Source organism: Podarcis bocagei (genome assembly GCF_964188305.1).
Source record: "Podarcis bocagei genome assembly, chromosome: 5".
NCBI classification, from domain to species: Eukaryota; Metazoa; Chordata; class Lepidosauria; order Squamata; family Lacertidae; genus Podarcis; species Podarcis bocagei.
This window is the reverse complement of record NC_138129.1, coordinates 9,288,110-9,313,789: the sequence shown is the minus strand read 5'-3', so window position 1 is coordinate 9,313,789 and position 25,680 is coordinate 9,288,110. Positions and strand designations below refer to the sequence as shown.

Genomic DNA, 25,680 nt, shown 5'->3' with positions numbered 1-25,680 from the left:
TTCATTACCCGAAGCGTTCGTAAGGAGGACGGTACATAACCCGAGGTTCCACTGTATAACTTTTATATCTTGACCACATGGAATGAAATTTGCAGGCATAGGTGCTCCTTCCGAGGGAGTGAAACATGTCAGATTCCAGATTCCTCTAGTTGGAAGCTATAGCTGTCGGAAAACTGCACCCCTCCTTTCTCTTCTCCCTGCCTGACACTTTCCTTTTATGGGGAGATTGGAGAAAGCCAATACAGTTTTCATTCTGAGACGGTGCAACTCTCTTTGCATCCTCTCAATCTCCAAGGCAAAACAGAGTTCCTTTTGCTCAGGAACAGCCCACTTTATTTAAGAGCAGGAAAAAGTAAGCTTCTAATCATTTTTAAATCCCAGAATTTTTTTTACATTTAATCTCTTGTGAACTAATGCAAGAAATTAGCTACTGGTTGAATTAGTTCCTGGTTGAAACTTCTCCTATGCCACAATCCCACTGGGTAGTTTAGGCAAACTGTTCTTACTCAGCGGTAGCCCTTTCTCTGCATCTTTAATATGGGCTATAATAATATTGACTTTCCATCCAGGGATGCTGTAAATATTTCAGCAATATAATGAAAAGCTTTGAACCTCCAGCACTGTATTCCGTATATTCATAACGTCTAGGGTCTGTGTGTACTACAGACAGCGATTACAGTTTATGCACAGTAGGTAGGGAGACAATCTGCAGAAAAATAGGAACCAGAGCTCTCCCTCCAGCCCCCCTTTATAGGCAGATATTGTCACAAATGCACATCCCTCTTACTACCAGGGAATATCCATGCTGGCAAAGAATAGAATGGAGACAAAAGCTCTCAGCAGTCGTGATGTCTTAAAAGAACACAAGTGATGTGTTAGTGGCTTCTCTGTGTGGGTTGCTATAGGTTTGATTCCTTGAACCCATCCTTCTTCAGTTAAAGGTAAAGGGTAAAGGGACCCCTGACTGTTAGGTCCAGTCGTGGCCGACTCTGGGGTTGCGGCGCTCATCTCGCTTAATTGGCCGAGGGAGCCGGCGTACAGCTTCCGGGCCATGTGGCCAGCATGACTAATCTGCTTCTGGCAAACCAGAGCAGTGCATGGAAACGCCGTTTACCTTCCCACTGGAGCAGTACCTATTTATCTACTTGCACTTTGACATGCTTTCGAACTGCTAGGTGGGTAGGAGCAGGGACCGAGCAACGGGAGCTCACCCGGTCATGGGGATTCGAACCACTGACCTTCTGATCGGCAAGTCCTAGGCTCTGTGGTTTAACCCACAGCGCCACCCGCGTCCCCCTCCTTCAGTTAGGGGTCCTCAAATTACAGGGACAGGGAGATGGGGAGCAAAAAGAGTAAGGTCTCGTTCATTGTCCTGCCCCTTCCTCCTGCATTTTTTTGGGTGGGGCAAGACCCCAGTTCTACAAGCCCTGATTATTGACCACGACAACTTGAGCCGACAGGGTGCCTTCAAATACTGTTGGGGCTGCCTGTGCCTTATGGCATGGCATTTTCTGTGACAGTCAATTAAAGGGAATATCTACTTCAAATCTTGCACGAAAGGCAAGCAAGCCTGCAAAGAAACAACCTTTCCTCACTCAGTAATAATGTGCTCCTTCAATTTGTACAACTTTCCTCATAAATCACACTGGGAAACTGGCTGACAGGACATTAGTTCCTGGCTTTGCCGGTTATTTTGCTGCAATGTTATATGTCACTGTGGTTTTTCAAGGAAAAGGTAGTAGTAGCTAGAGCAGCGCATAAAACTTGACAGTAGAAGTAATATAAATGGGAAGGTTTTATTATAGAAAGGCGCTGCCTGAAGCTTAAAACTGTATTGACTTTCCTTGGCTGAGAACATACCTCACTTCAGAATAGTGTTTATTATGTAAAAGATTAATTCTTTTGAAAATGTAAGTATGGTGTAAAACTGATTCATTCTACCAGTAACTTCTATGACTTTGAAGCATTTAATTGGAGTTGTTTTCTCCAGTTGTTAGTTTTTCCTGGTCCCAGTTCAGCAATAATCCCAGTACAGGATAATTTAAGAGAGATGGAACATTATTAACACCACAGAGACACCACAGTGCAAACATTATACTGGTGTCCCCTTAAACTATGGCTTGCAAATGGCCACCCAAGCTTTGGAAATCTGCACTTAGTACTGCTTATGATTCATTGTAGTCTGGCATTGCAGGTACATCATGGATATTTTTACCATGGTTCCCCCAAAACCATTTTTTGGCACACCTATTTCAAATGGGCTTCAAGGGTACCTGGTTAACATGATCATTTGTTTGGAAACTGAGAATCGTAGTTAGTGCTAATATCCACACCACCACTGAGCAACCTCCTTGCTACAAACCATGGATCTTAGGGGCATCTCTGCAACAGCTATCTCTACTGGGTCGCAATGTAGTTTTATATCCAATCTTTTAATTTATTTTCCTCTCTGTTGCAGGGCCATGGCAAGTCCAAGAACAAGGAAGGTCCTTAAAGAAGTGCGAGTGCAGGATGAGAACAATGTAAGCAGTTTTGTGTATCCCCTTAGCAGCTTATGATTCAGCAGCAGTGAGTCATCTGCACCTCATGTTAGACACTTGCCTTTTGTGTGCTGCTCATATTAGCGTACAGATTTGCCTTTATGAACTCTCTTTCTGGACCAGTTGTCATAAAATGCCCTGTCGTCCTGATCAAACCATATGATATCTGCATGTGCAAAATAAATATTTCAAGAATTCCTGCATGTAGTGTCTTTTTGGGTAGCTGGGCCCTATTGCAGCAGAACTTCATGCTCGCACAGTGACTTCTGTATGTTGGAGCAAGTTTATCGAAATAAAAGAAGTAAATCATCATTGATGGGGTTCAGTCGTGCTTGTTTGCAAGATTGTTCTTGAAAACCTCATGCAACAGATTTTATTTCTTTATATAATATGATGTCCTGTAATTCGGTTAGAGAAGTCAAAGTACAGTTTGAAACTTAGGCTGTGTTACTTTTCCCATTTATTTCTTGAGTAAGTCCTGTTGAAATCAGTAGGATCAATTTACAGTCGTACCTTGGATCCCGTACGCCTTGGTACTTGGATGTTTTGGCTCCCGAACTTCAAACCTGGAAGTGAGTGTTCCGGTTTGCAAATGTTCTTTGGAGCCTGAACGTCCAATGGGGCTTCTGATTGGCTGCCAGAACTTCCTGCAGCCAATCAGAAGCCATGCTTTGGTTTCCGAACGTTTTCAAAGTCGAACGGACTTCCGGAATGGATTCTGTTCGACTTCCAAGGTATGACTGTACATCAGTGAGACTTGCTTCTGAGGAAACATGCACAGAATTGCACTGTAAAAAACTGCAACCGGCTAAAAGAATGAGATCAGCAGCATTTAATGCTAAGAACCGATAAAATATTATAAGACTTGAGGTCTTTGGTGCTATAGGGACTAAAAACTTGGCATCCAAGCTATCCTATGTACTACCTGATGATCTCTGATTTAAAAGGTTTATATTTTTTATTGTATATATTTATTTTGATTTTTTTTAATAGAATTGTGATATATACGTATTTTTCAAAAATAAATATAGGGGTGTTCCACAGATGGCAAAGTATCGCAGACAAGCCCTTTTTAAGTCAGTTGGGTAGCAATAGGTGTGGGTACCCAGAGAGGTGTATCTGAATGCAATTTTGGTAATTGGACAAGCTGGTCTGGCAGCAGGCAGTCCTGGAATGTTTCTATGTAGATATATTCTTGCAGGGCAGATTCCAAAAGCCACTGGCTGGATGTTATGTCTTAATTGGTGTGAGTAGTACTGAAGCACTTTAATACGAATAATTTGATTAGTGTGTTAGACTGAATGGCAGCCTGCAGCTTCTACTCCAAATAAGTTAGCAGACAGAGCAGGCTGTAAAGCTCTAATTATATATGTTGAGTACCGTTTTATTTATTTGCTTTAGCTGCTTGATACCGTTCACTTCTATGCAAAGATCTCCAGAGCAGCTTGAGAGTAGAAAATTAAAAATAAGAAATACATTTGCAATAGTAGCAGCAAAGCCAACTGAAAGGCTGGCAAGATGAAAATAACCTTTCTACCTGGTGACAAAAGCATTGTAAACTTGGTGCTGTGTGAACCCTTATGGGGAGAGAATTCCAGAGCTGAGATTCCACCACAGAGCAGCACTTATCTCCTGCAACCACTTGCTTGAACTCATGGAACCTGGAAAGGGGCTTCCAAGGAAGATTTTAATACATGGACAGACTTATGTGGGAAATACAGATATAAGAGAAATGCAGACGTTAATACTCTTGATACCTTAATATACCACTATGAAAATAGCAAGGTTTGCTTTGTTTTGTTACTTCTAAATAACGTTTTGATATCATTTCTGAGCTACTCACCTGGAGTAACTACTGAAAACAGAAATAACTTCCACCCCCATTTTTTATTGCAGGTTTGTTTCGAATGTGGTGCATTTAACCCTCAATGGGTGAGTGTGACCTATGGAATTTGGATCTGTCTGGAATGCTCAGGAAAGCATAGAGGCTTGGGTGTTCATCTCAGGTCAGTCATCAATGGTGATAACAAACACGTTTTTGTTGGGGATGAAACAAGTAAATGAAAATGTATATATTGGAACACATTGGCTGCATTCACATCCCACACTGAAGCACAGCTAGCTTGCCATGCCCAAGCCGGAAGGAGCTGCAGCGAGCCTTGGGCTCACGTGCTTTCGCTTCTCCTACACAGCTGGGAGAAGGACTTTGAGAGTGTTTGCTCCCTGGATCTTGGCCTGTTGTGTTGTCTGGAGCAGGGATTGTGGTTTATCCCTAAGTTCGGTATCCTCATCGCAAGCCACCTTCAAATTGGGTTGTGAAACTGGCTTCCTTAAACTATAGCCATAGGGATAAACTATGATCCTTGCTTCAGGTGACACAGCAGACATTACTATGTCTGGATCCAGCTTGGTGTCTGATTTTTATTTTTGGGTTGTTGTTTTTTTACGTTTCAGAGCAACATCAGATTATTTATATAATGTGCCTGTGTGTATGCTCCAGCTTTAACTTCAACGGAGGTGTCTCCTAGTAGCGACATACACATAATTCACTTAGGAGTCTAAAATTGATCCCTGCCCGCCTGGTGATACAGAAGTTATTCGGGAAAGCTTTTGTTGCTGGTATACAAAGCTGCTGATGCACAAAGATATTAACAATGTGGTGTGGCGGTTGCCTTTCTGGTTCTCAGTTTTGTGCGCTCTGTCACAATGGACAAATGGAAGGACATTGAACTGGAGAAAATGAAGGCTGGTGGTAACCGCAAATTCCGGGAGTTTTTAGAGACTCAAGAGGACTACGATCCTTGCTGGTCGCTGCAAGAGAAATACAACAGTAAAGCAGCTGCGCTCTTCAGAGATAAGGTAAATGTAATTAAACAATAATTTCAGCATTCTTGGACCATTCAACATTCATGTCAGTTTGATGCTTCTGGGGACAGTATAGGGAGGCAACAGCCCTTTCCTGCTAGTTATGTCTCTTGTGTCCTAGTATCCAGTCTCTGAACAGTGCAGCTCCATTTATCTCTGTGGCTAATGTCTATTGATAGACACCTTCTCCATGAATTTTCCTAGTCCCTTTTTAAAAGGTCTTCTAAATAGATGGCTTTTGCCATCTCTTGTAGTGAATTCAGCAAGTTAATTACACTTTGGATGTGAATAGCTGGTTTCCTGGGCCTTGATAAAGCAGTAGGGAGCATGGGTGGCCCTACAAACCTATCTGCTTCCACTCCCTGCTTCAAGAAAGTCCTTCTGTGGTGCTTTCCCCCCAGTCTCTGGGGCTAGGGAGTGGCATATCCTTTCGCGCAGGGCTTAGAAGCAGGCTACATCGAACCTTTTCTCTGTTTCTGCTGCGCAGCAGCGAATAGAATTTGTGTCTTTAAGGTATTATTCTTTTTAGGTGGCAGCAGAAGCGGAAGGTAAAGAATGGTCAGTTGAAACTTCTTCTGCCAGAAACTGGACTCCACCTCAGCCCAAGGTTGCTCTGTCCTCAGCTCACCGGTAGAGATCTCTTTATCTTGCACAGTGTGTGGTTGTTCTAAGGCTATTATGTTAACCATCTGAAGGTGCTTAGACTAATGATGGAGGTGAATACTGGAGAATGTGCATGGCTATTACGGTTACCTGCAACATCACATCTAGGGGGATGGGCCATGCTGTTAAATTTTTGTACCTGTTACCGGGGAGATAGGAGAAGAAATGGGGCTGATGTTAGTCTTTAAGAAGCTGACCAAGGTTCTTCATTTTATTTTTGATCGTGCTCTTCCTCTCTTGCGTTGCACATAGGAAGGCAGACCTCTTTTGTTTACTGTATTCATCAAATGTCTTTTTAACCTGGCCTTCATCTCAAATTTATTTCAGAGTGAGGTGCAGCACAACTATGATGCATAAATTACATACAAAAATTAGTTAGAACAATCACAAGTATCAATCAGCATGACAAAAAGGCAGGCAAAATAACATTAATAAGACTCCAGGTTGCAGGGCTACAGCACTTAGACCATTAACGTTCCTAATCACCTACAAATGGCTGGGTAAAAAAATTAAGTTTTTTACTTAATGCTGAAATTATAAGAGTGTCTGCACCAAGAGTACACCAAGAGGGGGAGGGGGTGCATTCCACAAATGTGGTGAGATGTTTGCAGGATTATACCTTCTCTTAGCAAGGTTTGCTAATTTACATGCCACATGCACTTTCCCCCAGTGCTTGTCGATTTCAAGTGGTCCAATTACTATGGCATAATAATGTTTGATGTATGGGTTTGTTTGTTTTCTTTGCAGGAGCTCTGCTGGACAACCCCAGAATGCTGGTGCCCCTTCTGAAAAAGCCTTCGAAGATTGGTTAAATGATGATCTTGGCTCCTATCAAGGGTAAGAATCACTTCTCTGTTAAATATAGGGCTCCTTCGTTGCCAACTGTGATTGGCTTCTCCCCTGTGGTGGCCACCCCTGTCCTGGATACTCTGCACAAAGCTCCCCTCCACTGAATTTTCCATAAGATGCTGAGGGAAAAGGATGCTTGCTTCACGGAGAACTCTTGCAAAACCAGCACAGGTCTCTCTCACGCCCTCTAGTCCTGTGGGGAAAATAATAATAATAATATATAAAAAAACAGTGAGAGGCGGGCCTTTCCTAAGTTGTTTGCCCATGAAAGAGAACTTGTGAGGATTTGTTGGAAACCCAGCCAGATGGGCGGGGTATAAATAAATTATCCTCCTCCTCCTCCTCCTCCTCCTCCTCATCTCACCAGGGAGATCCACAAACATTCCTCTCTCTCCTCCAACAATATAGGTAAAACAACCCTGTAGATAAAGCTTGCATCACTTGCTTATAGTGGTTTAAGGTACAGCCTATATTTGAGCTCAAACATGTAACTTTCTGTTTCATTTGGTTTATAGAATGCTTATGTTCTTCCCCCCTCCTTTTTTTCCACAGTATTGTCTTTTGATTATAAATGCCTTTTGCTCATTTTCTTGTGTGCTTTGATTCAGGGGTCAAGAAAATCGTTATGTGGGGTTTGGGAACACAGTTACGCCTCCCAAAAAGGAAGATGACTTTCTCAATAATGCCATGTCCTCTTTGTATTCAGTAAGTAGCTGCTTTTCCTGTGCATACGCTGATATAAGATGCATTCTTATTCTTTCACTCTTCTGTCGCCACTAAGCAAGTCAAGGTTCCCATATTACATCATGTCTGAAATATCAATTTAAAAAGTAGAGACAGATTACTTCAACACTCAGAGTATAATGCTAAGAAATGAATAACCGTGCATCATAGAAAACAACTACAGTGGACAACTTGACTAATGGTGTGCTTGATTGCTTATCGGAATGGTAATCAAATCAAAATGATAATTTATCCACTTGCTTTGCTTTCTTGCCACAATTTTGCTAGTGTTGATTTCGTTAATGTTTAGCTGCGCTAGCCTTTCTTGCCTTCATGCTGGTCTTTCTAGAAATACCAGCCCAGCATTTTAAAATCAAGTAACATGGGATTATTCTCCTTCGTTCTCTCTACCCTCTCAAAACATTCGTTTTCACTACAGTGACAAGCAACTCACCAGTTCTTTTTCAAAATGGTTTTCAATGCATTTGAAAAGAGTACACTCTGCAATGTCACTGGCCTCCTCTACCTGCATAAAGGCTTCAGACAGGGAGAATGGAACTGGCAGGAGGCTTCCCGGGCAGGAGAGTAGGGAAAAGAGCTACTTGCTGTGGCTCCATTTTACAAAATCAGCAGTGTCATTGTGTATGGTTAGTGTAGAAAAAGAAGAAGAAAAAAACAAGAGAGTGGGAATCATGATTTGTAGAACTTGCTTGAACTTGAAGCTAAGAGCTGGTGACTTTCCAAACTAGGAAAACTTTCCAAACTACATCGACTCCCCTGAATTAAGGAAATGATCTTTCCCTTATTTTGCCCCACCTTTCTACCTTCCTATAGTTAAGCCCATGGATCGAGCAAGGGTTGCACATTTTTATTATGGCTACCAGTTTGGGCCTTTGTGCAAGTTTGTGAGCTGTGCACTTTCAAACAAAGAGGCTGAGCTTACTGGGTATTGGGGTAGCATATATGACAAGGTGGATGAGTCTGTGCTGTTACGATGCAGAGCAAAGGTGGGGAACCTGAGGCATTCCAGACATTTGGTCTCCAACTCCCATCAGCTCCATCCAATACAGTCTATCATTAGGGATGGTGGGAGATGGAGGCAAACAATGCCCAGAGGTCCAGAGGTTCCCCACACCTGATACAGAAAGGTTATTAGATTTTCTCTTCACTTGGTTGTTGAAAGAAACATATTTTTTTTTGTTTTAACTTGGTAAGAATGGAGCAGGCCTAACCATTCTCTGCTTCTTCTTTCAGGGGTGGAGTAGTTTTACTTCTGGAGCGAGCAAGATTGCTTCTGCAGCTAAAGAAGGTGTAAGTAAACACTATAATCCACCAAATGAAGTTATCCAGGTTGCTCTATGTAATGGGGTTTCTCTTAGGAAGCTGACCTTTTACAGGCGAAAACCTAAAAGTAACAAAATACCTGCAGCGATGGGCTTGGTTTGTTGCTTTCTCCATTCTGCTAAGGATGCCTTCAGATGCTCATTAACCACCCATTCACCGGATGATCATCTTCCCAATAAGTGCTTTTGAGGAATTGCTGTGTGGTGAAAGCTTTAAATGGCCATCCTAGCAGGAGGGTGACTGCTATCATCATGTGAGACATCAGGTCAACTGAATCCATCCTGAGAACTCAAAACTGCATTGTAAAATAATCTGCTTTACAGGCTGCAAACAGTGGTGTCTGAAGAGTTCAGACACCCATCTCATCAGGTTAAACACTTTAAAAAGTCTTGCTGCACCATTCATACACCAAATCCTGCTTTCATCTAGCCACCTCACAGACCAGGCTGCTTTGCCCTGTCGCATGGCAGAGCCAGGCTTGGCTGTCAACCAATATCCTGTCAAGAACACAAGAACCCTTCTGGTTCATTCTGTTTCCAGCACAGCCAGCCCGATGCCTTTGGAAGCTTACAATCTGGGCATGAAGAGAACAGCCTTCCCTTAATTTGTCTCTCGCTCTGTGTGTGTGTTTTCATAGATTCGCATATCCAGAAGAATATTGCCTTTTACAGTGTAGAAATTGTTTTAGCTTTCAGGTCTAATAGCTGCTGTTACAGCTACTTTTTATGGATTCAGCTAGTCTCCTTTGAAAAAGAAAAGAAAGTATGCTAATTGATATTTATGAGAAATTTCTTGTGGCGGAGTTTTCAAAAAGGCATGTTTTGGAAATGGCATTGATGCTTTCAAGTGGTTGAGCATCTTGGCTGTCCTTGATAGTCAATCTAATTTTTATCCAATTCCCCCCCCCCCCCGCCTGCTTTTTACTTACAAGAGCAAGCTGGGAAAAGAGTGCTCTGGTTCTCCTTGGCTGGTGTGAGGCATTTCTGTACTGGCAAAGGAGAAGCTCTCCCTCTACTATTGTATTTGGAGGTGCAGACTTCCTTTCTAGTGGCAAAATGATTTTAGAGAACATTTCTCTGGCGAACAGGATCCTCAAAACCCACATGGCCATATCACACTTGGGCAGAACATAAGAGGATGTGTACAATAACCTTGAAGTGTGGAAAGTCAGTTGTTTTTCTGCTTATAGCTTACAGCGGAGGGCGGGGGGAAACCAATGTTTGGGTGATGCTAGAAGTCTCCCATATGGAAGGATCCTAACAAAGCAAAGTTTTGAGATTAGTGTCTCTTAAAACTTCCTTAGAGTGGTAGGCATTTTGTAAGGTTTTGAGAAACGTAAGAACGTTATAATGCCAAGGGGGAAGATGTTAGGTTGCTGCAGTAAAGCAACAGAAGAATCTTGTGGCGCTGCAGTCCACATCATCAGTGTCTGTGCTTTGAATTGCTAAGGGAAAATAAAACATTGAAACAAATAATTTTTGCTTCTATTAACAGGCTACCAAATTTGGATCTCAAGCAACTCAAAAGGTGATTTTCACAAGTCCTTCTGTTATGTGGCTAACCCAACACTAAAAATCTTCACTGGTTCTCTTTTCCTCAGCAGTTTGAATTCTCTTGGAATATTTACAATCTCCCGGATCTTCTCTGAGAAACTGCAAATTAGGTTCCAGTGTCAGAGGTATTGTGATGAAAGCGTCATGTACTCTTAAGTTAGGAAGCAGATGAGGTATGTTTTGAAGCACACTAGAAAACAAAGGTTGCTGTTGACAAATGTCTGTTGACTCATCAGACATTTATTTAGTGGTTTGCTACCAAGTTGCAGAATATCTACAACTGGGTAGCAAGAATCTGCTCTAAAAACCTATAAAAACACACTCATCATCTTTGCACTTTGCACCATCGATTGTTGCTTTTTAAAAAACTGAGACAGCGTAGTGTTGCTATCAGGCATGTGTCCTTTCTTATTTTAATAGAGAATGTTGTGTCATACATCTAAATTGAACAGGGGTTCTGTTAATTCACTTTCCACTTATGGCTTATGCATATTTTACATTTTAGCCCATGGCTGCAGAAGTTACTCCTTTGTCACGTCAAGCATTTCGCCTAAGGGAGCGGCGGAAAGCAATTCATTAGAAGTAAATAAATCTACTGAGAGGGGAATTGTAGGTTATGCAGTGTACGTAATGTGGAAACGGATTGCAGCTTCCTCAGGTAAAATTATGTAGCCTGCAGTTAGTGTTGCAGAACCTCAAATATTACTTCTCTATTAAGCAATAGCCTCCAGACTTGAATTGCCTCCTAATCAATGCACAATTTGCATAGATCATAACTTGGGGCTGGTTGATACTATGCCAGTCTCTGTGGGACTGCCATAAAGTCACAGCTGGGAGATGCTCAGATGATGGTGCTATTTATAGGAACTGAGGTGTTTACATATGTGTAATACCCACACAGAGAAGCTGGTTTATACAAATGATATCTGTGTGCGAGCATCTACAAGCTACCTTCTCAATGGCAACCCTGCATGTTCCTGAGGTGCTTGCCTTGCTGGTGAAGGGAACACACTAATAGAAACCAGCTTCTAGAAGAGCGTATTTGTACTAAAACAAACCTAAGCAGTTTGTAGAAAGGCGTTGGCAAAGGCTTTGGATTCTATGAGGACTATATCCTTGGGTGCATTCACATGCCCAGTGAAATTAATTCTTGTTTAACTGAAACCGTCTTGCAAGCTAAAATGGTGTGTCTTTCAAGGGAAAACTAAATCAGTATTCCTGGCAGATGTTGGCAGAACACAAAGCCTGCAGATATTTCCCCCTTCTGTAAAATATATAAGGTTTGATATTGACTTGATTTTCCTTTCCTGCCTTCTTACGGGAGTCACAGATCCTTATTTAAACCTTGTTGAATGTCATATTAGTATCAACATGCATATTTATTCAAAATGCTACACTGGAGTTAACTTACCAGCCCTACTGACAAGCCACTTCAGCAGCACTGCTGCCTTCTCAGTCAGTACATGATGGCAAATTTTCCCAATTAACAATTGGAGCTATTGCTTCCTAGCTCGTGCTTACAAGCTGACTCTCACTCTCAGCCCTGACTATATAATTTTATTTTAGTTTATTTTTGACAATTTAGTTTGGCGTGGTAATCAAGAGACTAAACATTTTGCTTGTCGTTAAGGCACTGATGTTGGGATAAATATCATGCTTTCTTGCCAGGAACAAAAGAGTACATTAGATCTTTTGCTAAAAGCTGCTTCTTCTACCTCCCTTGCTCTCTTCTCTTGTGCTGCCTGGGTGTAAAGTTTTGGGGCCACAAACAGCAGGCAGATCCGGTAAAGCCCTCCCCTCAATTCTCATGCATGGGTGCTTTGTTTCTGTGCTGAGTTTGTACATTTTGCTGCTAGCTGTCTTTTATAATTTCACTTTAACCCCCCTCACTTTGAAATCAAGTCATTTTTGTTGAACGGTGTCGTCTGCATCTTTCTGTAATGTCTCCTTCAGCTTGTTTTAAAATAGGCTGCATCAAGCAAGAGTCCTAAGTATATATTCCAATCCATACTATTTTGTAAATGTTGGATGTCAAAGGCTTGCTCAACGCTTGGGTGGATGGGATGATCACTCAGGCCTGAGGTGTATCCAGAACTGTATTTGCATTAGGGAAGTATTTGGAAATGAGGTTAGTGTGGCGTTCGTACGGAGCCCCTGGTCGTCTCACGGACTATTGACCCGTACACCACTAATCCACTGCCACCAACCAGGTCCTCCCTGGTAAAATCACTTCAGTCTCAGTCAGCTTTTCAATTCATAAAGAAGAGTGTATTTTATTTCAGACTTAAAACAAAACTATTACAGCATTCCAAACAGTGTTCCTCTTTATTTTCTTATTCTTCTGTTCCTCTCTCTATCTCTGCTGCCACCCCACAATCAAGGACCAACTGCCTTAACTGTCTCTCTATTACCAAGTGCCTTTCCCAACCAGCCAACCCACTCAAACCAACCAACTACCCACCCACAACTCCCAACGAACTAACTCCCAGAACTCCTCCCAGAACTCTTTTATAGACCCACTGACTCCACCCCCTGGGCTCTGTCTGTGCAACCTATTTAACTATTTCCCCTCCAGCACTCTCTTATACATGGTAACGTCACAGTTAGCAATAGATGTTCCCCTGAAGGCTTTGTTCATGGGGAAAAGGCTGTTCAGCATTCAGTCACAGATCTGTCAAACCTCTGTCTCTTTCACAGGGTTAACAATTCCATCAGCTGCATATTGTCAGGAGAATAAGTTGTGCATATTATGTGAATTGAACCAGACACTGGCCCTCATAATAAACAAGGGCATTGACTAGACAGACTTACTTTAGGTTGTGAACTTCCACACTATCCTGTTAGCACCAACAGGCATGGTAACAGATAAAGAAGATGCCAGCCATGTTGGTCCAATACCTTAATTGTTTTATTTCTAGTTTAACGTGGTGACAGATTAGATGAGGAGACTGTGGTATTAGGCAGGAAGATGAGCAGTGATTTCCCCCAAGCTTTACAACTTAATCACACATAAATTAAAAAATTGGAAAGGAAGAGTTCAGTCACTCATCCCACCCTTAACTCACAATGCATGTAACTCTGCAGAGTAAGACAGGATTCAGGAGAAGTGCAACTGTGTTCCTCCATAATACTTAGCATCCAATAAGAAATAGCAGCAAGAAATAACATTATTCTGGGAAACAACTGAAGGATGAGTAGAATGTTCTTGGTCTAAAGCAGGCACCCCCAAACTCGGCCCTCCAGCTGTTTTGGGACTACAACTCCCATCATCCCTAGCTTAACAGGACCAGTGGTCAGGGATGATAGGAACTGTAGTCCCCAAACAGCTGGAGAGCCAAGTTTGGGGGTGCCTGGTCTAAAGGGACTACGGGTCATCTATTCCAATCCATATCCCCCAAAGCAGCTACTGTAGGGTCAACTTGGGCAGTCTAGATCTGAGTGTCATAAACATAATGTTACCGGTCCACAAGTGTATTCCTTCTCTTTTTAACCTCTAACTAATAATTCATTCTCTCCCTCCCTCCCTCTGTCTTCCCCCAATTAACTGGGTACAATTTCGCATCATTTCGTATTTCTAGTTGTAACACTTTATAGGTCTAGAGAAGCAGAACAGGACTAACAGGCCACACCTGAGGCACCAGAGTACAAAATCAGTTGCGTTTCATTTCTAGTTTAAAAGCCTTCTGCATCTCTTTCCTAGATAGTTGTCTGTTTTTTCTACAAGTTATGTTTGTGCATCTTGGCAAAGAGCATGAAAGTTAGGCTGTGGAATTGGGAAGAGCAGGTCTTCTGCGTTACCTAGCCACAGGAAATCTCATATGGGCTTGCCATTGCTTGCGTAACTTCAGAGTATGTTGCATTTATCTTTCCAAAAGAACTTACTGACTTCATGTTACTGTAGTGCAGTGGTTGTGATCACCCAGTAGCTTCAGTGTGGTTAGCTCCCATGCCCCTCCAATAATTTTAAGCTAATGTCTACATGATATGTGCCATATTGTGTTCTTACATCTGAGTAACCACACAGTGTGACCAAGCCACTTGAGTGAAGTTTTCTTGCGTGTTGCTGGAGCAGCATGGGAACTGACCTCTCTGCAGTGGCAGCACATTCATCCCTAAAGTAACCTTTGGTTTAGCAAGGATATTTTCTTTTGGTCTGTTGGGACTTGCTTAAAGGAACCAGTTCGAGGATACTGAAGCAGCCCTGTAGTCTTGTACATCTCAGTGTATTTCCCCGTCTCTTTGTGAATACGCATTGTGTGCTTAAAGCTCACTCTCTCGCTTGTACCGGGCAAAGCTCAGGGCTCCTCTGTCCTGCTTTTGTCTTTTTTTCTTTCTTTCTTCCTTTTCTTTGAAAGTCTAGTGGCTACTTTCCGTGGCAATACATGTTAGATGTTTCCTATGAAGAAAAGTGTAACTGACTTTTGTGTTTGTTTTACTTTTAACTAGGCTTCAGAGTTAGGTCAGAGTATAAATGAAAATGTCCTCAAACCTGCACAGGAGAAGGTAACTTTGGAAATGAGTACATTGGTAATGGGAACTGAATACCATTTTCCTTCTTATACACACGAGCTTCTCCAGTGTGAAATTGTGTGCACACAGGGTGGCAGTACAATTCCTCCCCGATGTAGTCTAAAAAACACTTCCCTGTTGGTGTTATCAAAACCAGGTTCTGGCATTATACTTCAGGAGATTTGCAGCCAAAGATCTGAGAGTCCAGTTCAAAAGGATGTGCCATTGATATTCCCCCCCTCATCCTTCTTGGCCGTTTAATTCGTCTGTCTCAAACGCTTTGTTTCTTTATTATCATCATAATATCCTGCCCTTCCTCCAAGTAGCTCAGGGTGGCTTACGTAATTCATCCTCACAACAACGCTGTGAGGTAAGGTATTTTAAGGGAAAACATGGCAGGTCTAATGTCACCCCATCCTGGCCAAGTCAAGACTTGAACCTGGGTCTTCCTGTTCCTAGTCCAACACAATAACAGCACCCAAACACCAGCACTCTTTGGCCAGATCATGCCACTCCTTCCAACAGCATACCTCCCTAGGCCCTCTTTGAAGGGTTCCCCAAGATCCAGCTAGTTTTTTTTTTTGACCATAATCTTGCTTGACTTCCCTCCACTCCCCCTCTTGGTTTCATTGTTTAGTATTTATTCATGCACGTCCATGAAACTTTATATGCCTAACAATCCAGTTTTAAACCTTCATCTTAATACAAGTGACATTTAAAGATCCAGCTAGTTTAACACAGGGGTCAGGGTTGCAAAGCTCGCTGCAGATAAAGCCCCCAAAAAGCTAGAAAATGCCATAGATAAATAATATGGGGCATTACTGAGAAATTTTCACAAATGCCTGACATAGTAGAGACTTGGAACACGTTTGAACACTTAATTGAATACCCTAACATGAGCACTAGCACGTGTATGGGGATCCTAATCCCTGAGGCTGGGGCAGCTGCTAAAAACCCCCTCCGCAAACTGCTGTTCTCACGCTTCCCAGAGATCACAGGTGAGCTAAATACGGAAAAGGAACCTATCTTAATATTTCAGGGCATGCAGAGAAGGCTTTCCCAACCTGGTGCTTAGGATGTTGTAGAACGGCAGCTCCTGCCATCCCTGATCTTTGCCCATGCTAGATAACCCTGACGGTAAAGGTAAAGGTACCCCTGCCCGTACAGGCCAGTCGTGACCGACTCTGGGGTTGCACGCCCATCTTGCTTAAGAGGCCAGGGGCCAGCGCTGTCCAGAGACACTTCCGGGTCACGTGGCCAGCGTGACAAAGCTGCTCTGGCAAGCCTGCACCAGCGCAGCACACGGAAACGCCGTTTACCTTCCCGTTATAAAGCAGTACCTATTTATCTACTTGCACTTAGGGGTGCTTTCGAACTGCTAGGTGGGCAGGAGCTGGGACCGAAAGACGGGAGCTCACCCCGCCGCGGGGATTCAAACCGCTGACCATACGATTGGCAAGTCCTAGGCGCTGAGGTTTTACCCACAGCGCCACCCGCGTCCCTAACCCTGACGGTAGCTGTACTCCAAAACATCTGGAGGGACGCAAGGCTGGGAAAGGTGGTACAGAGAGATATATTTTCGGAATCATGTTAAATAATTCCATTTTGATCAAGTATTGGTTGTTCCCATGAATATGATTCAGTTGGGTGTTTCAGCCTTCTGAATTTCAGACTCTGCAGTGTGATTTTTATTAATAATAACCTTTCAGGTTATGCCCATTTTGCAGACAAGGAAGTGGGGCTAAAATAAATAAAATAAGTGGGGTAAAATAAATAAAATGCAAAAGCTTATGCAACGAGTGCAGAGTTGAACTCAGATCCCTGGTGGTATTCTAGCTTGTTGAACCCTAAGATTATTCACTTTTACTCTAGGCCAGTGGTTCCTAATTAGCTAAGTACTGTAGACCCCCTGTTTTTCAAAAGCTAAGCCATGTACCCTCTACTTTTGAAAATGTTGATATCTCTGTGGTAGTTTTGATTATGTGAATGGTGCCACCATACCCTCCCACATGTCCCAGTGCAAAACTTTGTTGCCACGCTCCTGCATGAGTCTTGTAACCCGTGCGAGAGCACGGTCTCAAAAAATGCGTAGTTTTGGGGCACCGTGATCTCGGCTGAGGAGGAGGGACTTTTTCAGCCCCTGGTCCATCAATGGCAGTTCTCCTCTAAAGACACAATATTGCTAAATTAAAGGTAGAATAATTAAGTTTTGAGGATTATGATCTGTGCTGCATCAATTGCAAACTTTTGAACCGAGTTAGATATTATTTTAGATGTCATCAGACAGGCTCTGAATAATGTGTAAAGTTCTAAATAAGGAATGCATTTATGATATAAAAAATAATATGATTATACTTGTAAGAATTGCCTCACTTTTTAAAGTAAGTGCTCATTGTGCCATTGGTTTCTTGATTGCTTAGTATGCTGCATCCAAAGTCTTTGGGTCCCCCAAGGAAGATTAATTCCAGAGTTCTTAGCAGATAACATTTTAAAAGTAGCAAACTCTCCTGACCTCATTGTCTGTGGAATGAAAGACTTGTGTTTACTTTTGGTGCAAATAGCATTTCTCTCAGGTAGCTGTGGCATCATTTTGTTCTGCGCCTAACTTTGGACATCTTGATTCATGTAGGTAAAAGATGGAAAAATTATGGATGATGTTTCCCAGGGAGTCTCGCATTTGGCTTCCAAGGTACGATGTGGCCTTCCTAGCGGATAGGAGGCCAGGAATTAAGCCAGTCTCCATATTCCTTAGGCATGTTGTGCTCCAGCGCTAGAAGCAATTTCTCCTGCAGCAACACAGCATTGACAAACAGCTGTCTATTCTGTTGCTGTTTTTTATTTAGGCCCAAGTCACACGTGTCACTGAAAGTGATTGGGTTGCATCTGTTTTGCATGGAAATCAGTTTGACTATGACCTCATGCAAGGAGCCGGCATTTATGCTGTGGCTGAACAAATCATTGAATGTTACAGCAATGCGTGAACCAGGCTCATGTGTGAAAACTGACTCCCTCGTTATCTAGTAAAGGGTATTTCATAAATGGTACGTGTACCATTGATGTGACAAAAAACACTTTCCTGTGAGCTCACAGGGTGCATTTCTAAAACAAATTCTCTTCCTCATTATGAAACGTAGCATTGGGTGGGCCAATGACCAGCCATAAAGCTTGCAAAGGAATATGGAAACAGCTTAAATTGAATACAAAGACTTCTAAATTTTGCTAATATACGTGCCTCCTCCCTTTCTTCTGTTCTTGCTGCCAATGCTTAATAAAACCGGTAAGTGCTGATGCTTCTTAGTTTTAACTATTTTTCTCTTGAATGCTTTGATTTTAAAATTGCTCTGATGCTTTTTTAAGAAAAGCAGTGTGTAAATTTCCTTGGAAAGATGTATAGTGTTAGTACTTTTCGTAGCTCTGGTATCAGTGGTGAGCTCACCTTTCATGAACATGTTGTGTTCGTCCCTTATATGAAAGGTTCCCAAACTCTGACCCATGGAGAGTTAGTGGCCTGCAAGCTTTACTCAGATGGTCCCCAGGATTTGTGGTTGAAGATGAGAGACGGCGCATCCATTGGATAAGACATTTATATTGGCTTCTAATTACATTTGTTTGCTTCTTTTATTTATTTTATTTTATTGTGTTACAAATTGGAATTCAAATTGTAATACAATGAAATGCAGTACTGTATATAATAAATAAAAGAAATCGAAATCAAATTAGAATCCATACAGCATCTACCGCACTGCATTAAAATTGTTACAGCAGGCAGAAAAATCATTAAGTGGCAGCTTTCCAGGTTCTTCATCTGAGCCTATCAGCTTGGCCTACTTTGCTAAGAGTCTGGTCCCTTTGACTCAGTGGCTCAAAGTGGAGTGTCTTCTAGTTTCTAGAGCTCCACTTTCAGAGCTGGTTTTGCCGCTCTTCCGCCACGCCAACTCCCCCAAAATGATATTTTGTCACAAATGATGTTTTTCTAATCTTCCTTTGGGTTTTCCTTCTCCATTTTGCCCCAATCTCTATTTCACAGGTCCAGGGAGCAAGTAGTAAGGGATGGCGAGATGTTACCACTTTCTTTTCTGGAAAATCAGATGAGTCTTCTGAAAGGTACCCCTCTTTGTGTATTTGTGTTATATGTGTACTCTCCAGGCTTCCATGTCTCACATATCTGCTTTGAGTGGCAGCTGTCGTGGCCAAAGAACACGGACATGGTTGTATTCCATTTTTCAAACAATAATCCTTCTAGAACCCAGTAGGTGTAAAACCCTTTTATTATACCTATATGTCCCTTATTCATTTTCTTCTGACCTTTTCCCAATGCTCCGAAACATGTTTACACCATTTTAGAACATGAACACAACTTGAAACAACTGGCACCTTTTCTCCCAAAACCATTATGTTCAAATATGTTTGCTTTTAGTCTCACAACATTCTTAAAAACTTAAGAGAATTAAAAATTGAGTGGTTGAGAAAACCTGTTTTTTATGCTGCTCTGTTTTATTTGTGATATATGCATTTGTTCTGTTTTTAATCTAGTCTTTAGGAGATGTTATTGAATGTAATTGTTGTAGTTTTATGTAAACCACTCAGAAATTTTTATTACGTGAAATGGCATGCACAGTTTATTTTTAAATAAACCAGACAACTCGTGATATCCCTCTCCTAAACTTCATCACTGCTGTCTATAGGGCATTTCCATCCCATCCCATCATGGATGGCATAGTGTTGTATCCCTGCAATATTTACATTGTAATGACTCCAGAGTTGGCTTTAGCCGGGGATATGGTGGAACCTATACAAAAGCACATGTACACACAGCTACATTTTCGCGCTTTCGCTTCTAAGGTGGGGATGGAATAGTGTAGCGTAACAGCAGATCAAGATGCGAGACTGAACACGATAACAGCCCTTCTGATCTATCCTGTGCTGAAATGAACTATTCTTCCATTCTCCTGTGTTTTCTTCCTTAAAGGCCACCAGAAGGTGACAGCTACCAGAACAGCAGTGGTGAAGGCTACCAGAACAATGCAGTGGATCAAAGCTTTTGGGAGACCTTTGGCAATTCAGATCCGCCCAAAACCCACAAGTCCCCAAGCAGCGACAGCTGGACATACGTGGACAATTCTACCGAGAAGAAGAGCTCTGATAGCTGGGATGTCTGGGGGTCGGGGACAGTCTCCAATAACAAGAACAGTAACAGTGACAGCTGGGAAAACTGGGAGACCAACTGGGAGAATGCAGCCGGGGAGGGCAAAACCAAAATGACCCCTAAGAAGACGACAAAAGAATCTTCTTCAGCGGCTGAAGAAGGCTGGGATAACCAGAACTGGTAGGACTTGTATCCCTGTCCATCATGGCAGAGGGAAAAGTCATACTTCTGATGGAAAGGTTTCCCATGTAACTGGATTAACGTCCTTGTCATTTTTGGGCCTGTTTAAACCTCATGCTTACTGTTCCATTCTCTTTCCACTCCTGTTTACAACTACTACAAAAAAAGACATTGGTTTGTAGATTCTTGTAATTACCATATGAAGACGTGTCTCTCCCATGGAAATGACCTTGTGCATTCTTAGATATATTCTCACCATGCTGCTGTTGTATGCGGAGCATGCCGACTTCCTAAAGCAAGAGCCTGGAGGAAGTAAGCCCATGCAAGCATACTTTCATAGCACAACGCTGCATGTGTAGTCTTGCGAGATTGCCCAGCTTCTCATTGGAATTTCAGGTGAAGTTCTGGAGAACTTCTGGATAAGCTGATATGAGTGTATCTTCACTGATTGCAGATTACTGAACTGATTGCAGATTGGTGGACTGAGACTGAAGTTGCCGGGGTGGGTTTGAAACAATACAAAATGGTAATTAAGATACTGTTGAAGCAGTTTTTAGATTTATCAAGGTGTGAAAGGAAAAAACAATAACTCTTTACCTTATTCAGCTAAATCTCTGTCGCAGAAGAAACAAGGTTTGAGCTTCTTCCGTATGAACTCTTGGAGAGTCAAGAGCAAAACACTTCCTTTTCCTGCCCTTGGTAGTTTCCATTTCTTTTTAAAAATTAAATGAAAAATGTCACATTGTTTTTGTTCCCTCGAAGGTTCCATTTGCTCTTTTTGGTTTTTACCAGAACTGCCTGATATCAGAAATGACGAAGTGTTTGGAAGGGTTAGACAAGATAGTTAAACAGAACTCGTGAATGGCAGAAGCAAATTTCTTGAGCAACCGAACATGAGTTTGGTACTTTGACTGCATTTATAGATAAAATCAGTATATAAGATTCCAAAATAGATTCCTCTCCCTTCCCCCCCTCCCAAACAAACAGACAAACAAATCAGAAGGAAGCTAATCAAGAGGGGTCAGGTTGTAAGTTTCATCATGTTGACTGCTTTGCATGACTTTTGAGAAGAATTCAGGTATTTATTTCTACAGGTCTTACGTATGTTATTGATGCTTGTGGTCAATAGATCTTCTTTTGTCATCTGTCTCCCTTTGTAATGTGTTACAGCATAGCATGACTGCTAATGTTGTGAGAAGCTACTGGAAAACTTGGGATCATGGTGTAATTGGTTGAATTCAGTGTGGATACCAGAATCGCAGGAGAGTGGGGTGGAGGGCTCCTCCCATACCAGTGTGGAAATTTTGCTTGCAAACCTACACTTCAAATGTTTGAATCTCTGCCCAAGAACACCTTTGCATTGGCAGGTGGACTATTTCTGGGGTTCCGTGGACCTGAGCCTGGTCTTCTGATAAACTTTTGCACAGACTTAAACCTCCAAAAGTCAGCTAAGGTTGTCTGCTGTATATAACTGTCCACACACACACACAGTGAACTTACCCACTAAGTATTAATAGTTTCCTAGGATTTTTGTGTATTGTTCAGTATGTCAGTATCTACTTTGTAAAGAAATATGACCTTGTTGGCTTGTTCTGCCGTACTTAATCACTAGCCTTTCAAGCTGCCAACTGAAATGTTCTTCGAGTATTTTCATTGTTTCTGCTCCGCCATCCTCTGCTCTCAACAGTCTAGCGCCCTTTCAGTGAGTCTGTGGTGGCCGTGGTGCTTCCCTGTGCCAGACAGACTCCTGTGTCCTCTTCTGAGATCTCTGGCCATGTATAATGGCTTCTTTAAAAAAGGAAAAAGTCAGGGCGTAGTGAGAGTTAATGCCTTTCCTTAGTGTTGGTTCTGACATTTTTTGTAAACACCGTAACCCATTGAGTGGTATTTTTTTACTCCCCTCCCTGTTCTAAAGATAACATCATGGGAACTTAATTGCATGTTCAACATGTAGTGGCTGGCGTAAATTTATACCTGACCCTTTTTATCTGCTCTCTTTAGTACATGTTTACTGCCCAGTCTCAAAGCCAATGCATGTGCTCTGCAGATCTTCTGTGCCCAAGATTTGGCAGTAAATCTTTTGATTAAAGCATCATAGTAACAGGGTAGTTTGAGCTCACTGCTGACATAGTCAACCTGAATTAATATTAACTCCTCTGCATCATTTTGAATTGCTTTGTTACTCTTATTTTCTGCCACTCCCCAAAATATTCATACGTTCCTAGTCTGTATGAAGAAATGAATGTTAATATTTGTAAAAAATAATAATACACCTCCTCTCTTGTTCTCACCATTTTCTCCAAACCTAGCAGGGCTTTCTCTGTTCTTGTAATACTTTGTAATTTCAGATGTATCTACCCTTCGAGATCAACACTTCATCAGTCACTTTCTTAAATGCACCATTGGTGGTGCTGACATCTTAGTAAAACAATGCACAGGAAAGGTTTTGATGTCAGAGCTCAAGGTGCCCTATTTATTCTTCCGAAATCATGATCAATTCTTACAGAGAAAAGTAGCATGCAGTTGCTGGGGAAGGGACAAAGCTGCTTTTGATTCACCTTTAGTCTCAATCTCAGCAAGGCCTTAAGAATGGCCACTTGACTGATTTCCTGTGGCAGGAAATCATTTTTTAAAACAAAGGTTTTGTTTTTAAATGTCATTGATGCCTAGCATGTATGCATGAGCCGGTGGGCTTGGAAATATGCTTTTAAGCTAATGTAAAGTAAAGGTACCCCTGCCCGTACGGGCCAGTCGTGTCCGACTCTAGGGTTGTGCGCCCATCTCACTTAAGAGGCCGGGGGCCAGCGCTGTCCGGAGACACTTCCGGGTCACGTGGCCAGCGTGACGAAGCTGCTCTGGCGAACCAGCACCAGCGCAGCACACGGAAACGCCATGTACCTTCCCGCTATAAAGCGGTACCTATTTATCTACTTGCACTTAGGGGTGCTTTCGAACTGCTAGGTAGGCAGGAGCTGGGTCTGAAAGACGGGAGCTCACCCCGCCGCGGGGATTCGAACCGCCAACCATGCGATCGGCAAGTCCTAGGCACTGAGGTTTTACCCACAGTGCCACCTGCGTCCCTGCTTAAGCTAATGTGTTTGACTGCAAATCTGGCGTAGGCAATGATACGGGTTAATGAAAGGGTATGGTGCTCCAGTGAGCAAAATCTGAATTGGCAGAGTGATTGCAGCATTGAATATAGGCCTTCTCTCCTGTTGTGTTACTTCTTTCTTTTGAAAGGGTTGATTCCTCCACCCTCAGCTCACTTTTCTCACTATGAACTACCTTTCAAATCTCTCTATACTCCAGGTTGAAAGATGTGTGCAGAAACAGCACAGCCATTGCTTATTTGAAAAAGCTTAATTGCATTATAAGAAATCAGTTTTTAAAAGCCATTCAATGCAAATGTATTAGACTAGGAATCGGAGAGTTACTTTCACACTATGCTTCCTTTCTGCATGTGCTGCTTATTTAGCTTTTTTTGGGGGTGGGGGGTTGATGAGAATTTAAAAGCTTTTTTCAGGGAGAAGAAGAAACAACATCCTTTGATGCTGATCTACCCCCAAACCCTAAAAACCACATGGTATCTCTCAAGCAAGAATGATGCAGTTGCAAATGGGTTGCTGTTTTTTTTAATAAAAAATGTGTGAGGAAGCACTATAGGGGGATACCTGGCCTGCATGCCTATTCCTAAGAAGCTTAAATAGGAGAACTAGAAAAAAAAACAGCTTTATGATTTCTGTTTAATACAGTGCTTGGCAATAGGAGATAAACCCATGGTATGGCATCATTTAAGTAGCGTGGGGTGGGCTGGCTACAGGAATAGAACAAAGTCTCTAGACTACTCACCTGTCCTAAATGGCACATGAGCTGCTTTATCCTGCCTTTTCTTTATGAATTGAGGTCCAGCCACCTCTGCGCTGACCTCTCTCCGTGCCAATTCAGATGCTGCATTCCTGCGCTGTGCAAATGCTTTGAAAGATGCGATTTAGAGTGGAAAATACACAAACGTGGATGAACGTGGGTGCTAGACTCCATTGTCTGGCTATAGGGATTTAACTAATAATATGAGGGTTTGGCACTCCGTTCTAACTTTTTCCGAATGATTCCCTCAGCTCTTGGAAATCTGCGAGATGGAACAATTAAGCAAGCCATGTGGGCTACCAAAAGCCCTTCCGCATGCCAGTAGGGCAGCGCCCCAACAAAATTGCCAGGTTCATCTTTGGGGCAATAAAGAGCCATTTGTAAAGGTGGGCGTTTTTAATCACACAACCAGGTGTCTGTAGTGCTGGGGTTCACGATTTAAGGCCTCTTTCTGTACAGTCTTGCTGGGATCTCTTCATATCCTCCAAGAATCGAGCACCCCCCACCCTCGTCTAACATTCCATGGGTAGAACTTTTTTATGTATTGGTGTAGTAATTTGTGCAATAACTTTAAAACCTCCTCTTGATCCAGAAAGCCTCTCTGTACACTTGACTTAAACGGGACAGAAATAAAGTACCAGTGGAGGATTCTTCCCAAAGCTTTTGAGTACAGAAGGATGGCTTTGAGAGACATGTCTGGGGTTCTTAACCTTCCTCTGCATTCTAGGTTGGAATGACTGGTCTTTGGGTCTCTCTTTAAGAGAGGTGGGGAGTTGTGGGACGTGAGAAGCCTTTCAGTTTTCCTGCTGTGTATTTGTGAAGTTCACAGGACCTGTGAGCACTATTCCTTGTTCTGTAAAGTGGTACTGAACTTGAACCTACAGTGTCATCTTAAAAGCAAAATAAAACAATAAAGCAAGAGATATGGAACAAAGCAGTTCACGTTGCCTGAAGACTGACTTTGCTTTAGAAATAAAGACAAAAATGATACCTGTTGTCTTGATGATAATAATAATAATAATAATTTTATTATATATATGCTGCCCATCTGGCTGGGTCGATTGAACCATGAGCCCTGTGGAAGCTCTATCACCATCCTGTCTTTTATTTTTAAATAGAATTGCACAATCACTCTTAACACTGTGTTGCTGGGACTTGAGTGTTACTTATTTCTGTTACATTGCATATATATTCTACCTTTCCTCCAAGGAGCTCAAGGTTAGGCGAAGAGTCGATGATTGGTCCAAGGCCACCCAACAAACTTCATGGCTGAGTTAGGGCATTAAACCCTAGTCTTCCAGCTCATCGTCCAGCATACTAAACACTAAACCTCACTGAGACACTGCACCAGACTCCCAGTACAGAGGTACCTTGGATTACATATGCTTGAGGTTACATATGCTTCAGGTTACAGACTCCGCTAACCCAGAAATAGTACCTCGGG

At 42.3% G+C, this 25,680-nt stretch overlaps 1 protein-coding gene across 6 annotated transcripts in view; it reads left to right on the top strand.

Moving 5' to 3' along the window:
• The window catches only part of ARFGAP1 (ARF GTPase activating protein 1), a 34,106-nt gene extending 8,933 nt beyond the window's left edge, over positions 1-25,173 (top strand). The window contains exons 2-14 of one of the 6 annotated variants that reach the window (XM_081196466.1): positions 2,459-2,522; positions 4,437-4,546; positions 5,228-5,399; positions 5,935-6,035; positions 6,816-6,905; positions 7,526-7,622; positions 8,895-8,951; positions 10,479-10,511; positions 12,292-12,321; positions 14,984-15,040; positions 17,676-17,735; positions 19,074-19,150; positions 20,016-25,173. In XM_081196466.1, coding sequence (XP_081052592.1) covers positions 2,463-2,522; positions 4,437-4,546; positions 5,228-5,399; positions 5,935-6,035; positions 6,816-6,905; positions 7,526-7,622; positions 8,895-8,951; positions 10,479-10,511; positions 12,292-12,321; positions 14,984-15,040; positions 17,676-17,735; positions 19,074-19,150; positions 20,016-20,376 — 1,305 coding nt within the window. In that variant the 5' untranslated portion in view covers positions 2,459-2,462 and the 3' untranslated portion in view covers positions 20,377-25,173. The remainder of the gene's footprint in view (positions 1-2,458; positions 2,523-4,436; positions 4,547-5,227; positions 5,400-5,934; positions 6,036-6,815; positions 6,906-7,525; positions 7,623-8,894; positions 8,952-10,478; positions 10,512-12,291; positions 12,322-14,983; positions 15,041-17,675; positions 17,736-19,073; positions 19,151-20,015) is intronic. The other 5 variants (XM_081196467.1, XM_081196468.1, XM_081196469.1 and 2 more) reach the window with 5 other exon arrangements.
• Positions 25,174-25,680: the final 507 nt, after the last annotated feature.